Source organism: Mya arenaria, chromosome 10, assembly GCF_026914265.1.
Source record: "Mya arenaria isolate MELC-2E11 chromosome 10, ASM2691426v1".
NCBI classification, from domain to species: domain Eukaryota; kingdom Metazoa; phylum Mollusca; class Bivalvia; order Myida; family Myidae; genus Mya; species Mya arenaria.
In genome coordinates this window covers 34,151,465-34,170,178 of record NC_069131.1, presented here as the reverse complement: position 1 = coordinate 34,170,178, position 18,714 = coordinate 34,151,465, and the positions used below count along the sequence as shown (strand labels likewise).

Below are 18,714 nucleotides of genomic sequence, written 5' to 3'. Positions count from 1 at the left end.
TACAACCGCTCTGTAAATTATTTGAATATAAGGCCATCAAGGACCGCTGATAAAAATCATAATTCACGCTTCACCTTTATGTTTTAAATATAGATCTTAGCAACAAAATAAATGAATACACAATGAAAATGTTCCTATTCAGGAATAATTCAAATTCAATAAATTAAACAAGTTTAAACATTTCCTCTCAAATCCCTCATCCTCAAACTGATCGACTTGATTAAGTAAACACCTTGGAATACAGGACTGATTTCAAGATCAGAAATAGTTATATTTATTATGTGTATCGTGTTTCTGTATGTACTTCGGTCGACATTCACGCTACCGGTAAATTAACCGTTGTTGTATTACTTAATATATATTTGGCTAGGTCATTGGCAATTGTATGCATATACAGTATAACCATAGTAAGAGCTTCTCAGGTTCTTTAACGAGCGACTGTGTATAGTCTCACGGGTCACTCCTGTTATACGTATTTCATGTAATAGCGTAATGTGAAGTGCATTTTATTTCAATTCATTCAACCATGTCAATTTAGAATATCCCATTTTAAAACCTTGCCACGGCCGGGAAACGTAAATAACACGCAAATGTTTGTCTAAAGCCGTGAATTAATATTCAAATCTGTCCCCCACAACAAACAATAACTTGTCCCAAATGTATTTATCAAGGTATTAATCCAGTGTATTACACATCTCCCTCCTAAAGGTTATCAATAAGATTAAAAAGGTTAAATTACCATTGAAATGATGATAAACGCTACCGAAATCGTTGCCAATTTGCTAAGTCTTTTACTAGAAAAGCAATGCTTATTTAATAATTACATGAAAACACTCATCACCCAATAAATTACGTTTAATTATAGCTCATTGGATTGGAAAACTTAAACACCCAAATAAATCAGCTCCACTCTATGTCTGTCATTATAATTCTGCTTTCTGGATGCTCCAACAGTTCATGACAATGCTAGTACAGTATTGTAGAGGACTTGCACAAGACTCTTTTTATCGAGGCTATTTATGTACAATTTCTATAGTAAAGTACAACATATATGTCTCGACGATCCGGTGACGAAGATGGTGTTGACGATCCTTGGCCGAAACATTATTGTTCATGTTTTAAACAAGGTATTTTTCACCGAGGCTACACTGGTATCAGGTCTATGGTGCAGTACAATATATGACAACTATTGTCGGGATAAGATGCTGCTGTTCATGATCGTCTGCTGCCAAATACGAAGCTCTTACAACATAATACAGGTTTCAGTTAACGCCCTTTTCATATAGGGTAATAAGTTACCAACTCTGCATTTTAGTGAAACATTCAAGCAACTACATAGTTGTTACTTATCTTTTAATGTTCACTGATTGAAATAAGCGACATGAATAACGGAATTATCCGGTATCCACGAGGAATGGAATTGAATGAATTTCAACTTACATTACAAAGACTTACTTCAGGGATGGAACCGAAATAACACTTTAATATTTATTCAGCCGAAAGCCAATTTTTACATAAAATATTGTTCTGTTCATAAGTTTTTAATATCGTCTTCGACACCTTTTAGTAATCTGTAATGTTCCAGCCAGAACCTTATATGACTAAAGTTCACGGGTACGAATAACTTATCTAAAACAAGTCAATGCTGCATCTCGTCTTATCTAAACCAGTTTTCGCATGCCTGTATTGTCATGTCACTTTTGATTTTGTGATAATTACAAGATTTCGTTTTCAACAAGAGTGTCCTTTCTCTTTTGCCTAATAAACATAATTTACTCATGACAAAAATGTTGCTTTACAGACCAAAAGACATCCTCGGTTGAATGCCAAAATCGACAGAAAATAATAAATAGTTTGGTACATATCATTTAGGTGAATGTGTTGTAAGTTTGATATCGAATTAAATCATACTTAAGTGACTATTACAAATAAATAATCTAGGCATTTAAGCTTTCAACGGTTAAGGAACAAAATTGAAATTCATCTCATACTCGTTTTGTTTAATTGTGAATGTCCCATTTTTATCCGTATCATCCTGACGTTCGTGACGGTTTCAGCAAAGAGAAGTAAATCTTCGTGGTTTATCATGATCTAAGGTTGATTTATCGTTCTCCTATGCCTATGTTTTCATGTAACTATACGCTACAAATAATCTTCGTTATGGACACGTTTCTATTTTTCCAACCATACTACATTTCTGTTTATACAATTTACCCAAAACAATTATTCTGAACTTATAAATTATCCTGCTCTATTTTTATTATTAAAGTAAGACACCTTTAAACCTTCGAAATAAACCAAGTCTATTTGCATAATTATAATGATAATATTTTATACCATCGTCAAAACAAGTAATTTTATTTAAATTCTATAAAAAGCCATGTTTCTCATATGAGTGGTCAACATTATATCTATCCCTGTGAGAAGGCTTTATTACTGAGATATTCCGATACATATTTCTCATTCAATCAGCTGTCAACCTTTAATGCGTATAATCATGTTAAGCGGTAAGTATGAAAAGCGGCTGGCTCAGTAAGTGGCGTGTTTACACTTTGACTTAAACAACTGAAACAATTGATTGTTAGAATGAACTTATAAATGGCTAAACGACATTGTCGCATCAAATCATTCATTTCCATTACACATGTTTAAATATTTATCAAATATTACTAGATAAGAGGGTTAATGAATACCAATTCACCACTTAAGCTTATCTTTTTGTGTGTGTACACAGGTATGCACGTATCTGTAATCACTTCCTTATCCGTCAGCAAAACATTTAGATCTTGTCTGGGTTAGATTGGTTTTAAATATATTTAGATAATGATTTTATTTATAAAATCGCAATGAAGTTAAAACCATAAAGTAATTGTGTTTTATATATACCTAAATCATGGGGATATGCTACATTGTGATGATTCTTTGCCTGATATATATGCAAGTTCATGGTACGTATATATGTGGGGTTTTTTTATTAATCAGCGGATGAATTATCAGATATATATATATATATATATATATATATATATATATATATATATATATATATATATTTATTTTATTTTTTTTTTTTTTGAAATACCAAAAACTTTATTGAACAGAGAACAAATATAAATCACATAAATATGTTAATTTGTTTTTTTTAAAAAAAACAGAATACAAATCAATATAAGAGGAACACAATTTCATGTACAAGCTTTCTAAACTAGATACAGTTATGCAATTTACTGCTTTAAACCTGTTTCTTTTTTCAGAAGTGTTTCACAATACACGCTCTATTTAAAAGTTTAATGAATATATAAATTTGTCTGTCTATGTTACGTGACCTTTACGGTTAAAAAATCGGGTTTGAAATAAAATTTAACAACCAAATATTCATTCAAGCATAACATCTGATGTAACTGTTCCTAGGCTGGCTGAATATATTCTACCCGTGCACACATATTGAAATGAATGTCACAGACGTCCAATGCAAACAATACATTTTTAACGTTAAGGATTATCTTAATATTAAAAATGTTTGATCTTCCTTTGTTTTGTGTTTCTTTATTTTGCACAGGCATTCCAAGTGAGTGTCAGAACTGTGGTTGCTGTGTGCCCGGTGCACAAACATGCATTTATAATGGTTACTGCAATTATGGATGCCTAGATGGATATCGGGGTGATAGGTGTTATATAGAATGCCAGTATATCAACTGTAAAAAATGTGCACGGAATGATGGCTTCAACTGCTCTGAGTGTAAGAATGGTTTTTATGACAATGAGTGTGGATCGTCATGTGCACCTAATTGTGAAAGATGTCAAAGACAAGATGGCCAGTGTAGTTCTTGTGTGAATGGATACTGGGGAAAGAGTTGCAACAATGAATGTGGATATCATTGTAAAACGTGTATCCGATGGGGAGGCTGCACAGAATGTAATACGGGGTATTTTGGGCCTAAATGTGAACAATATTGTGGAGACCATTGTGCTAATTGTAATAAAGAGACTGGATGTACTGCATGTGAAAATGGATATTATGGAACCACTTGCGAAACTCAATGTGGTGTAAATTACTGTACATCGTGCACCAGTCCTACACAGTGCACTTCGTGTACGGATGGTCAATTTGGAAGTACATGTCTGTATAAGTGTACCGATGACTGCGTACACGGTAATTGTGATTCAACGACAGGTTCTTGTCAGTGCAATGCTTATTATACAGGTGAGACATGCGACCAGTGTTTTGTGGGGTACTATGGTAACGGCTGCACACAGAGGTGTTCTGAAGGCTGCTCTGACGGGTGCAATCGGATTGACGGGGCATGCACATGCAAATCCGGTTGGGCAGGGGATAAATGTGACACATGTGCCGATAAATACTTTGGAGACATGTGCAATGAACAATGTAATATTAATTGTCTGTCATGCACTGGGGAATATAACTGTACATTTTGTCAATCTGGAAGGTATGGTGATCAATGCCAACTCAGATGTGGGAAAGGCTGCGTAAATGCCAAGTGTGATAACAAATCAGGACATTGCATATGCATAAGCAATAGTTTTGTTGCAACACCATCAACAGGCTATTGTGATGTTTGTGTACCCGGACATTATGGTCAAACGTGTGAGAAAAGATGTCCTGATACATGCTATTCATGCGAAAACGATTATAATTGCACATCATGCCATGACGGATATTTTGGAAAATCCTGTCAAATACACTGTCCTGGTGGGTGTCAGGAAAGTACTTGCAATAAAGAGAGTGGGTCGTGTTTGTCATGCAGAGGTGGATTTTTCGGAGGATACTGTAACATATCTTGCCCGCAGTTATGTAAATCATGTGACCAAAACGGGTCATGTTCCGAGTGTAAACCTGGATATTCAAACACACAGAAACTCTGTACACATATAACAGGTATGTGTGTCAATTATATTGCAGCAAATGTACAAATACATCTTATTTTGCAACTGACGTTGATTGTTGCTTGTGCCATCTTTGAAACTGTGTTTCTTTTGCAAAGCTTTTTGATACAATTTAAGAGAAATTTTGTCCTCGAGATAAATTATTAGTTATTGTTCATATTATCCCGCTGCTTTATAATTGATTTTGATGTATATTGTATGATATTCGATTCCTACGCAATTAATCAACTGCTTTTAGTGGAAATAATTTGAAATGTTATTGTCCAAAAATGGTTTACCAGTAATGCTGTTCAATACATGTGTTTTGTTTATTTGGTCTACTGCTAAATAATTCAAACGAACGTTTATGTGCTTTCTTTTTAAAAGCTTATGCATTCGTTTGCCTCTGTTGTACATATAACAATATACTGCAATAATTGATAACAAATGAGTTACATTTCAATAAAAAAAATTAGTCATTTAGAGTGAATATATTTTAGAATGTGAAAGCATTGCTTATAATCTGGTTTGTTGAATGGAATTAGATGAAAAAATGTATATTAATATTAAAATCTTTTTTCAGCAGATATTGAAAATACAAGTGAAAGTGAAAAACAGACAACATTGTCAGCATATCTTGAATGTGGTGGTTTGGTGGTGCTTGTAATCATTGCAATCCTTGGAATGTGTTGGTTTCGTAAAAGGTTCGTTACAGTTACAATTATTAAAATGAGCACGCTATTATATCGGTGAATTCAATTGGCTAGGATATGTATAGTGTGTTATAAGAGAGAAATTATGATTAATTCAGATGAAAAAACAAATCAATGTATACAGTTTCTTCTGATGATTTAATCTATGAAATGCCCTGTTTTATCGATCATTTACCAATATGCTATTCAGTGCAATTCAAGATAGCATAAAAGTATCAAGAAATAGCAAAGTAATAATTTGTGTTCTTTCTGTAAGACGAAAAGGTTTACTTTAGAGTGTGAAAAGATACACTTAAAAACAATAGGAAATTTGAAGAAATGAAAAACCTTTGAACTTACTTACCGATAAAATTCTACAAACTCAGATCATGCATGTTTATAGGATAACTTAAAACATTGTTTTCGTTTTAATAAAAATATCGTCAAAGTCAAAAATTGGCAATATTGTTCCATTTTGGTTTGCGAACTTGCAAAATCAAAATTGATTGAGGGGAAAGTAAAATTAATCCACTTAAGTAAAATTCAAATTTATTTAATTTCTTAAGTATTGTCCAGTATAATGTAAATTTACATTTATACGATACGCACCATTTTATTTGATAACCATAGTTCATTATTATAACAATGAGAACATTTTATACTTATGGACATTTTTTGAATTCTGGCAAATGTTGTATAGTAAAGTTTAAATTCACATCTCAACAACTTTTTACATCCCTTCCATCAATCAGTTAAACAATATATATAACAATTAAAGATAATTAATTGTCTTAATCGAATAGGAATTGTAAACATAAATATATATATTTATATAAAGAAACAAAAACAGCAATGTTCAATTTTGCGAGTTCAAACAAATCCACCCCCATCTTATTCAGCTACAGTTGGAAAGTTGGAGAATTGGAGCATTCAATACTATGATATGGTTCACATATCAGAAATATTCCATACCATGTGTCCTACAACTATTTTGTTATCGCAATTTCATTTACAACTGCAACGGTAAGTTTGTACATGATATCAAAGAAGTACAAGTAAGTCCGTGTCTTCTCGAATAATGTGTGATTCCTTGCTGATCCCATTCAAAGACTGTCTCATCAATGTCGTGGGAGACCGGTGTTGTTAAATAGGGAGGAAGGCACACTAGAAAGTTTCACGGCCTCTTGTTACACTTTCTGTGTTGTTAGTGACCGCATATATATCTATTCTAGGAAAAGGTATGCCGAAAGACAAGCCATTTACCGTTCACTGTCGTATAATATGTGGTTCCCCATGATAAACTACTTGTGAACATCAGGGTGGTCTTGCTCTAAATTCAACATATTTTGTAAATATATGGAAGCTGCCTTTTAATGAAGATGTGTTTAAAAGCAGCAAAAAAATAATTTATCTTTCTCCAAACATTACGATGTTCATCCTGGTCACCAACACGTTACGTTCAGTCCTAATTAATTGTCTTGGTATGGATATCATCTCGATTTACTGGAAGAAAGTCATGCAGTTCTGTTGTGAGAAAGTCTCTGTTTTTCTACTTTGAGTTCAGCAGCTACTATTTGGAAAGTGTCATTCTTTGTTATATAGTTGGTAGTGATCTCACTTTTTGTATTTTTCATACTGTTCTGATAAATGTCCATGTAAGTCTCTCTCGTTGGTACATAGTAATTATTAAAAATCTGCGTCTGCATCGGGTTTTTTTTATATTTGACCAGCCTGCGAATCAAATCCCTCTTCCATGATAGTCATGTCAATATTCAAGATTTTTGTAAACAACATAGCATGAAGAGCTGTATCTAAGAAGCAATGTCACCTTAGCGCACGGGAAATAAGTCATACGATCATCATGTACGTTACTGCATTGGGTGTATACACTCTTGCAATAATGAACCAGATATAATATGCCCGATGCTCCTAGAAGAATTTATCTCAGTGTGAAAATACCAAATCTGAGAACTACTTAGTTCAAAAGATCTGACCTTCTGCAATATGAAATATTGTATTGACCTTCTGGAACAGTGACTGATCAAAGGTGATCACACTGGAGTAAGTACATACTTTGATGACTTTAAATAGCCAAAGTGCAGTTTGGTTAATACATGCCTCATCACTTTGGTTCAAGTTTATCATAAGCATGCTATCCCTGTTTTTTCCGGATACTCTTCTTCTGTTTCTTAGAAAAGACAGATAAAACCTGACCAGCTTGGCCTTCTTGTATTCAAAGACCAGATCATTTTTGAAAATTAATCGAAAGTGTAATCTTTTGTCTGTAGTTCATTAACAAATAAGTAAGATTGACTGTAGGTCATGTGTGAAAGAATGTGTGCCAGTAACATACTTAATGCTTATCTTGCCAAGCTCTACAATATTTTACTAGGATTTTTATTTGGTATTGGCATCTTTACAGCTGATCCAGGGCATGTACAATCTAAAATGCACATTCATTTGTTTTACCATGACTATCTTATGTGCATGCATTATGGTCACAATTGTCAGCAACAAATTGTAACAGTTGTCCATGAAAAAATATCAATCAAGTCAGTGTTCAAACCTGCTTCAGCACATGCTTTAAATTGCTGGAGCTTAGCGTACGATGCAGACAATCCCACCTTGTTTAGAAGATCAACCAAGTACCTTGATCCAAACCTATGATGTATTGAACCACTAGGCCTAGCTGTAAGGGGCAAGAAAATTCCTGGGGCGACATGCTTGGATGATAGTCTGACCAATGGAAGCCAACTTAACAGCGTCAGAAGCTGAGAACATGGATGCAGGAAGCATTTTCGACTTTCGGGTATATACTTCTTGTTCTTTTCAGTAGAAGAATTGGAACTGGAGTTTTGGAAGAACGTTTTGTTCGTTCAAACTGCAATAATGTGTTGATAACTTTTGCTGTGTCTAGTATTAATGATCTTTCTTGTTTCGTCATCGGACCCATATTCATCATGCGTGTCAGCAATTTTGGAAATTGTTCTTCTGAGACTCACCTTGACTTCATTTTCTTCAAGAGTACCTTTTGGTATATGTTCATCAACATGATCCAGTAATTTGCTTTTCAGATGTCTCATCGAAAATGCTCTTTGTTCAAATGATTTTTACCATGACCTGGACAAGCTCACTAACGTTTAGTATGTTTCCATATGCTCCTGAATGTCAGAAACTACATTTTTGAAACTTTCATTAATGATTTAGGTGATACTTATTGGCACTTTCACAATTTATTCACGGTGATATGCTACGCTGACTAGCATTCTTATCAAACCGTATCGCATATAGTGATTTTCCCTTAAGAACCGATATCTCACATTTATGCTTTAATTAGATCCAAAATGACATGCATACAAAATGACGTCACTAACGTGTATTTTATTTTCAGTCTCTTATTCTAACCTGGTAATCTACAGACATGAAGTCCCGTCCTGCAAAGCACGCTAGTTTGTTAATAACAATATCAATTCTGCTTTGAATTAGTTTTTTTTCCAAAAGCATCCTACGGTGTCTGATATTTTTTAATGTACCAAGCCCAGATGTATAAAGCGAACTATATTGACTTCGAGTAAGCAAATGTTGGCAAATGATTCATTTCAGGCGAAGGTCAAACATGGAACATGATGATTTACATACCAACAATTCATTTCATGATGGTGAGTAGTTCAACAACATTTTATCATTTTGATTTATTTGCATTTTAGAATTACCTGTTTTAGCCTACCATCTTCGTGTACACAATTGATTATTGTACAAGGACGTCAAAATCGAACATACACACATTCAATACCTTTATTTTTTAACTTATTCAAGTATTCTATTCGATGAAGGCTAACGACAGTAGCAGTCATTATGGACATATAAATTTTACACAATAACAGCTAAATGGTGATAACAAACTTTATTTCAAATTTAATATTTAACAGTCAAACATGTCGTGATAAATATGCATAAAATATCATGTTTAAATATTAAGCAATAGAAACAAAGAAGTAAAAGAATATATACATTAATGAAAAACAACTTTAAAGAATGGTGTTTTTACACAATTTCTGTTATTTTAGAATTATTTCCTTTATTTTAACGTCTAGTAAATAAACAGTGCTTAGTTGTCAACAGCAATTTGTGATGTTGTGTTCAGTAAGATAAACATGTTATGGATGCTTAGATTAATATACTACCTACTAGGGCGATATTTGATCCTCAGATTGATTAAGCGCCTCTTTTTTTAACTGTTTATCAATCATATCAAAATGAACGTGTTATCATTTGTACAGTACCTCTTTCTAAACCCAGCTGAGGGCTATCTATTTTTTTAATATTAGCAAAAGTCGTCCATTTGTAATAATAGTAGTAAATTTCCCTAACGATATACATCCACAATTATCGGAGTGTATGTGCTCCGCCTTTTTGTAAAACAGTTGTATAATAATTCGTTAATACTTATAAACATTTCTGGATTTTTTTTTTTTATTTACACCGCATTCCACATTCCAGATTTTTAAACTGCTCTTAACACTTAAGACAATATCACTACATGTATATATTTTATAGAATAAAGATGTCTTCATATGGTACACAGAAATCAATATACTTTATTACACTATTTTCTTTACAGTGAAAAGATTGACTTATATTTAATTATATGTATATAGATGTACTCGATACTAATGTTTGTTTTAATTTTTTAGCCAACACTTATGACACAGTGGATTCTAATCTTCGTGAGGTTGAACTCAACGATCTGAAGTATGAGACTCTTCAAGTTACAGATGTACATAAGATGCAAAAAACAACTGACTTGTCTACCATCTCTAAACAAGGAAATGAAAACCCGGCATATGTAAGAAACATGTGCATGATACTGCATCCATTTTATAAAATATATTTGAATGTCAGGACAAGAGATACACTTAAAATGATTTCCTTTTTTCGTTCGCCAAATGTCCAGGCTGTCTCAGGAATGTTTTCATGAACTTTGTCATATCTAATTGTGCTTGATATGTAATCGAAAATTCGCTGGAAGCAAATTAGATTTACTTTCATTGTATTCGAAAATACTTGAAAAACGTATACCATATCTCCTTCAAAATGCATCATGTTCATTTTTTGTATATATATATTTTTCAAAACGTAATCTTATGCCATAAATGATGTATTTCTTTGTCAAAAGCTACATCCATTTTGGACAATATTCTTACATTTTTGCATAGTATGTGTGTGTGTTTGTGTGTGTGTGTGTGTGTGTGTGTCTCTCTCTCTCTCTCTCTCTCTCTCTCTCTCTCTCTCATTGATATTTAATGTCACAGTGTAATTCGCTTATGTTGAACTTTAAATCCGTAGCGTTTCATAATATTTCACTTTACATGCTATACGTTTTTGTAACTGATCTCAAACTGGGGATATTATGTTTAAAGCACAACTTTTCTTTCAGGAAAATGTTAGTGGACCCTGGTCATAAACGACTATCCGACAGGCCTAACAAAAAAGGACATCATTTTAATTGAAGACGACTGCTGTTGTGGTCAGACGAAAGCCAAAAAGGGTGAAATAAAAAAAAAACGTCCCAAGAAATTCCCCAGAAAGAGCATTTAAGCATTCGACTTATATGATTTTAAAAACAATTATAGTTGCAGAATGAATGTAAACACGAACTGTTTGATATATGTTTCCAAGTATACTTTTGCATGCCTTGTAATGCCTCAATATCACTCCTGTATCTTTTGAATGTTTAATAGACATAGATTTTGGGACACCAGAATCATATCGTTCCACATTTGCATTTTGTTCTGCGTCTAAAAATATATATTTTCATACCCGGAAATCACACGCCGAATAGTCCAAATACATAGAAATATACTGCCTGTCAATCAAATATATCGACTTCAACGGCTATTTTGGATGACCTTCGTTTTAAATGTAAACACATACGCACTGGACTCCTTATAAAATGCTTTACTAACATGCTTGATATAAAATCAAATATGTTGGCATTTCATTTTTTTTATTAAAAGAATAAATCATGTAGTAACGGGTACCGAATACCTATAAATGTATGAAATGAAAATTACAGAGACAAACCGAGTAGTTAAAAAAAAAATACGTATTCAGATTTTGTGAAAAGGCACCATTTCTATGAAAACGTTATATAACTTTGCTGAGAGCGCGAACTAAGAGCTTTTCGACGACAAGAGATAATGCATCTGTTTGGAATTTAAACCAACAACATAAGATTTCCGCTGTATAATTTCGGATGAACGATTAGTAACGGTTTAAACTATAAAAATTATCTGTCTACAGGCCAATGAAATTGATATATTTTAAAAGGTTGAGTTTGACAGATCTTAGGCGTTTAACGTTTGTTTGATCCATTTTATATGTGCAACTATGAGAGCAATGCGCCTGCCATCTAAGACATTTAACTGAAGAAAATTTAAGACAAATGCCAAACCGATAACAACTTATAATACATACACTTACTCATTTTTTGCTGTATTTAAACGGTGATTTGTTTTATAATCGGTGCGTGAAATTTTGATATTCAGTAATATGAACTAAGGCGCTGCCTCTACGGGCTTGAAGTATTATTGCTGGAATCGTAGTTCTTTTTATGAAACACATGTTGTACAATACATCGCGGCCGGCATTTTTGGCCTCTCGGGCCATCAAGAACAACTAGCTGTTTTATATAAACAAGTCGCAAACTTTTCAGTACATGTTCTTTCAAGTACAGAGCCTTAATTTATGAATATTCATATGGCAAGGACGAAGAGACTTTTTTGAATGTGCTTTTCAGCTTTATAATTATTTTTATATCGGGTCTACAGTCCAGTACAGTCCATACTGTCAGTGTGTGTATACCACGTGATAAATTACGTCATAAATGCTACGTCGGAAGGCAATATTTAAGATAACTTTGCTATATCTTCACCATTGTAAATGAAACATAGCGCAGTCCACGCCGATTACGGAGCTCTACCTTCGTTCTTTAACCGAATTTTGATTGCGAGTTCAGTTTCTTAAAACACTTCGGCAAACCTTTCAGCCGTCTGACGGAGCACTGTCAAAACATTATTTTTTACCTCAACAAATTTGGAAATAAAACAAATGCGGGGCGCTTTAAGCGGCATAGACTGCCCTTTGTTTCATTTTAAATGGTGTTGTAAATGAAAAGTTATCTTTGATTTAAGTCTTCATTTTAAGCAATTTTGCCTTCCGACGAAGCATATATATAACGTAATTTATAACGTGGTTTATACTAGTGATGGGCCGATGATCGCCGATAATCAATTATATCGGCAGACATTCGTAATTTGGCGATCGGCGACCACATCGTTCCATAATCGAATAATCGAAAAAAAAAGTTTGCTTGAATCTAGTAAATTTCCAACTTTATATAGCGCAGTAACTTAGAGCTAAGGGAAGTAACCGATATTTTGAGTTTTAACAGTTCTTTCATTTAGTTTTTCTTTGCGTTTAAATAGCTTTATGATGGCGGACGGCCAGGGGGGGGGGACATCGATCTAAAAATATTTGATTATCCTGGATATCGGTCGTCCAGGTGCTGGACAAGTGCAAATTATTCCAGCGAAATGGTTAGGGTCATTCAAGCCCGGATTCTTATGAAACTAGGCTTGATCGACCCCAGATGTGCTCACATACAATTCATAAATGTATTGAAATGAACGTCAAGACCAATGTAAAACTGTTCGCCTTATTCCAGAAGACCAGAATGCTTTGTGTCAAAGGTGACTTCCGGTTTATTTCCGCATTCAATTTCCTAGTTATCGATACGAGTGAAAGGAAACGCATAATTGGCAAAATAGATTGATAGGTGAGTAAAACTATGAATTTCTACCGTTTTTGGTAAATGTCAATGAAGTTTTCGACGTTTATACCCAACTTCAGTACACATTAAGTGGGTGGGGTAAAATAACAAAAGACTCATAGTAGTTCTCAAAGACTTCAATTACTTCTACTTCTACCGATTAGTGACCACCGTCATCATGTGGTCACTAACCGGTAGAAGTAGAATTAGAAGTAGAGAATACATATTGATTATTATGAAATATGCATTAAATTGTGGTTTGTTGATTTTGTTATTAATTTAAATTAATAATATTTTGCAAAAAGTGTGAATTGTTAATATATGCAACTTTAAAGCAGTCAAGTAAATGAAGGTTAAAGCATAATTAATGTGATTAAGAAGGGCATTTAAATACTGACTGCTGTGCTGTATATAACAAATATCCAGGTCATAGAATAGCAGCTTATAAATAATGTACTAGTAAATTGTAACTATTTAAATATCTGACTGATATCAAAGCTGCATTCTCACAGATTAAACATTTTGACAACTGTTTTATTTATTGTCTTCGAACGAGCCAATTTATGCAAACCTGCAAGAAAACCATTAATATAAGACCGCTGACAAAACATCGGATCACAGATTTTCATATTTAAAAAAATATTTTAATGCATTTTTCTTAAACCGTTAGTAACGTTTTTTAAAATTAGCCATAAAATTATAATTTTCAAATGGAGATATGAAAGTCGGTGATCTGATTTTTTTGTCAGCAGGCTTATATCACTGGTTTGCAGATATTTACGCAGAAATTGCCTCATTCCAAGACAACAAATAAAAAAAGTTGTCAAAACGGTAAAATCTATAAGAGTGCAGCTTTAACAGCCTCTTTATAGTGATTTTTTTTATTTTTCTGGCTAACTTGGATGATGATAACACTATTTTATTTAATTTCAGAGATGTCCATTCCGGATGTTTCAGTCAGCCAAGTTGATGCTCAACAGGAGTAGGCAGTTGATACCATTAATCTGATAGCACCTGCTATATCAGTGGTTTTACAAGATATTTTTGTTCAAAACACAAGAGACTGGATTCGGTTCAAGAACAGAGATGAAGTAAATGAAGTGTGTCAATATGAATGAAAACTTTCCTTGACTGCAAGGACTAAAGGAATGCACACAAGTGACATAGATTTAAACGTTTGATACAAAAAGTAGACGTTTAGAACTTAAAATTATGACACAGGATATGAAACAACACTTCCTAATAGCCGATAACAGTCGAACAAGAGATTTTTCCAAAAGAAGAAAGATGGATTTTTTAACCATTGGCAAATGAACCTTTAAAGGAATTATTGCATACCAAGGACAATTTATTGTTTTTGAATTGTATAATGTTTAATGTTATTATTACATATGTTTATTAATATGATTGTCTATGATCTTCTTATTCCAATGACTGTTTAACTCCCATAGTTAATATTAAAAAGACATAAAATCGATTTGTGGGCAATAACTAGCCACCCGGTTAACTTAGTTTGTAGGAGCGCCGTGCTAGTATACCGGCAGCCATTGGTTCGAGATTTTTCCTATCATGTTACTTTAGTATTTTTATAGTCAATAAGCCCGGGTGTCGTTAGCGTACAGTAGGCCGAATATTTTCTTGGCCCCAATTCAAACAGCCTTGAGATTTAAATGAAACTTGGTACACATGCAAATTTTCAGAAGCAGTAGGCTCATGTCCAGCAAGATCATACATAATATTTCAACACTTGAATGATTAAATACATCTGCTGCTATGTATTCAAATTTCCATAACTAAGATTGTTCATCATTGTTAATATAGTGCTCAAGTTTAAAGCTGCATTCTCACAGACTGACCGTTTTGACAAAAAAAAATGTCTGAAAACCAGTGATATAAGAATGCTGATAGAAGATCAGGAAACATTTTTACATATCTTGACTGTTTTGACAAAACAAAATGTCTGAAAACCAGTCATATAAGATTGCTGATAGAAGATCAGATAACATTTTTACATATCTTTGTTTGAAAATTGATATTTGTGGTTAGAAGCGCTACTAGCATTAAGAAAATGGAGTCTTTTGACAGTGTTTCAAACAACTGAGATCTGTTCTATTGTGAATCATTTTATATGGTTGACTGAATTGAAAGCAATGATACTACAATCAGTTAATCTGTGAGATTGCAGTTTTTAAGGTGCAGGTCCCTTAAGATCAGTTGGCAGGAGATCTCATCATATTTAATGAAGAATCATACATTCAATGATGCAATTCAACTTATTCATTTTGATTAGAATCATCATATTATGAACACCATGAGCTCTGATTTTTTTGATTTTTTATGACAAATTTATCATATCTGTAGAAAATGTCTGATACTATCATACAAATTATAGCAAAACAAACAAAAAATGGTTTTACAGAATTAATATTTATTTAAATATCTATAAAAAGAGTTGTTCATATAATAAAACATTATGATGCACATTTTAAATGTAAGTACAAGGACATAATTTTTTTTTTAATTTATATGATCATTGAATAATAATATATCTTATGATAATAATAATAGTTATAAGTGTTAAATACTAAGCACTAAACATATTATACATGTATGAATATCAATAATAACAGTCAAAAAACAACAGTTCAACCAACAAAAGAGATCCAACAAGTACTAGCAATGGGAATCCAACCAATATGACCTGACAACCTACAGTAGCGGTTCAATCATCACTTCATTGCGTTCAAATCAGGCTCAACTAGATATCCATCCATTAAATACAGTCCAATCAACACTTGTGGTCAAACCAACACTTCTTGTTCATACATTAAAAGTTGTTCAACCAAAACATGTAAATCAACTGAGTATAGCTATCCGATAAACAATAGCTGTATATCTAACAGTGATTCAAATAACACTAGTTGTCCATCACACATTCTGTCCAACAAGCAGTCCAAACAACACTGATGGTCCAACCAACACTTCCGGTCTAACCATTTATACTTTTTCAACCAACACGTATGGCCCATCCAATATAGCGATCCAGTAAGCAACAGATGTCCAACCAACAATAGTGTTTCAACAGGCACTAGCTTACATCATGTTGCTACCAATCTAGCAGCCCTACCAATAGTAGTGAGGTTCTTCATTGATAGTAATGATCTCAGAAGATAACATCCGCATATTTGAATCATATCTGTAAAGAAAGGAATGGAACATAAAAAGTATATTTTTTATAAAAAAGGTAAGTTACTCTCAGACTTGTTTATGGATGGGTTTTAAGACAATCTGGACCCCGATTTAATTCCAGGCCTGGGTGTATGCGACTATTTGGGTGGCCATCATAATATTTAAACATAACTAACTAGTACCAAATCATTCAGAAGACTACACAGGTGACAGCATGATATAATTACTCTTTCTAAGTAAAATGTTTATTACATATTAATAAAATACACCGAGCAGTATAAATATCATAATCTATATTGATGATGATTTATATATGTTCATACATAAGACTATTACATACAGTAGTTATACCTGGTAATGTATAGATTTCTCATTATAGATTATGACAGTCAGATAGTAAAACAGACTAATATATTATTTGTGTTAATTTTCAAAACAAATGTTTAAGAATAGATGACAATTATTTGTTGTTAATAATACTCCAATAAGAATAGTAACCGCAGTCTTTTCTGAACCATCTACCCCACCCACCAGAACTAACTGTCCAGGTAAACAGTCAAGCGATTTATAAATTATGACATTCAAATAATATCACAATAATGTAATATAAACTCATTAAAATGACAAATCTAATCAAAATAAATAAATTATAACAAACCTCGAATGATAATTAGTCCGTATTTATCGCTGTTATTATACTTCGCTATAACCCGGAAATAAACCGGAAGTCACCCGGCCGCAAAGGATTATGGTCTATTGGAAAGTCGAGAATGGAAATGTTTGCCGTCCAACTCCGAGAATACGTAAGTTTTGCTTATTTAATTTCCAATTACTCGTTACTTTTAATAGCTAATGTCATCCAAAACTAATGTGTTATGTCTCATTTTTTTCAATTTAATTTTCAAAACTGGTTTAATTAATGCACCAGTCAATTGTTACCAAGCCCCCCCCCCCACCCCATTAATCAATATGCCACAAATAATACCTGTTTTCTGACTGAAGCGTAAGAAATGAAATACACATGAAAACTAAGGTCCTTATTTATATATACATCAGAAAATGATGCTTTTGTGATACTGTCCGATTACAGCCGATTAATCGGATAATCGATCGTTCAGAGTCTCCGATTAATCGATTATGAAAATCCAAGCCGATTGCCCATCACTAGTATATACACACTGTACTTTGCATGGTCTCTTAGTATTTTGATTAGTAATGCACCAGTCAATTGTAACCACGGCTCCCCCAGGTCCGGAGAATAGCGGGGAGGTTGAATTTCGGTCCAGCCAAACCCATCTAAAATCCCCTCCCTGCGGGTACGAACAGATGGTAAAATCCCCGCCAAATGCCCCCGTAACCCAGGGACCCTAGGTAAGGCCCATTTCACGCTATATTTAAAGCGAAGACAAAACCACCGCATTCTACCGGCACTCCGGGGCCACCATAAAGGTAAAAACACGGCCCATTTCCCGGGCTATCCCCGGTATACATCTGGACCTGGAGGGCGTGGTTACAACTGACTGGTGCATAATTAAGACTGAAGTATCCATTTCATGTCGATTTAACAGCAACATTAGTAAATTTTTCTTTTGAACAAATACACCCGAAAGGTAAAAACATGGCCCATTTCCCCGGCTATCCCCGGTATACCCCCGGATCTCGGGGGGGGGGGGCGTGGTTTCAATTGACTGGTGCATAATTAAGACCATAGTGAAAGAAATCGGCTAAGTAGTGTGAAGGAAATGGTTTCTATTACCAGATGTAAATCCTTATAAGTATTGGCCTTTCACACCTTCCATAAAGCAAGCAGTAAGTATTTCACAGTTTATTTATGAGTCCTTAATTTACATGGATATACTATCTACATACATTTATATACTAAAGCTATAAAATATAAGATAAATATGCACATGGCCATTATAAATGAGTAATGTGAAATGCATACAGTTATGTTGCAGTAGAGTTAAGGAAGTTTTTTATAGAAAATATGAATGCAATAAATTGCCCATTGAGGGAAGGGTTAAACATAAGCACATTACTCAACTTCATTTTTTCAAACCAAAAGATTTAAGGGGTTTACTTCCATTTTCAAAAACTAGTAACTAGTATATTTTTTAA

At 33.6% G+C, this 18,714-nt stretch overlaps 1 protein-coding gene across 3 annotated transcripts; it reads left to right on the top strand.

Annotated features, from left to right (window-relative positions):
* The first annotated feature begins 2,784 nt into the window (after positions 1-2,784).
* Positions 2,785-11,355, top strand: LOC128206805 (multiple epidermal growth factor-like domains protein 10). Of its 3 annotated transcripts, none has more exons than XM_052909490.1 (6): positions 2,785-2,948; positions 3,560-4,897; positions 5,471-5,588; positions 9,180-9,235; positions 10,271-10,422; positions 11,014-11,355. In XM_052909490.1, the coding sequence occupies exons 1-6, from the start codon at positions 2,894-2,896 to the stop codon at positions 11,038-11,040; spliced, it is 1,746 nt and encodes a 581-aa protein (XP_052765450.1). In that variant the 5' UTR covers positions 2,785-2,893; the 3' UTR covers positions 11,041-11,355. The 3 variants fall into 3 exon arrangements, 2 of the variants coding, with proteins under 2 accessions (XP_052765450.1, XP_052765449.1); XM_052909489.1 differs by having other exon boundaries at positions 5,468-5,588; XR_008256587.1 differs by lacking the exon at positions 5,471-5,588.
* Positions 11,356-18,714: the final 7,359 nt, after the last annotated feature.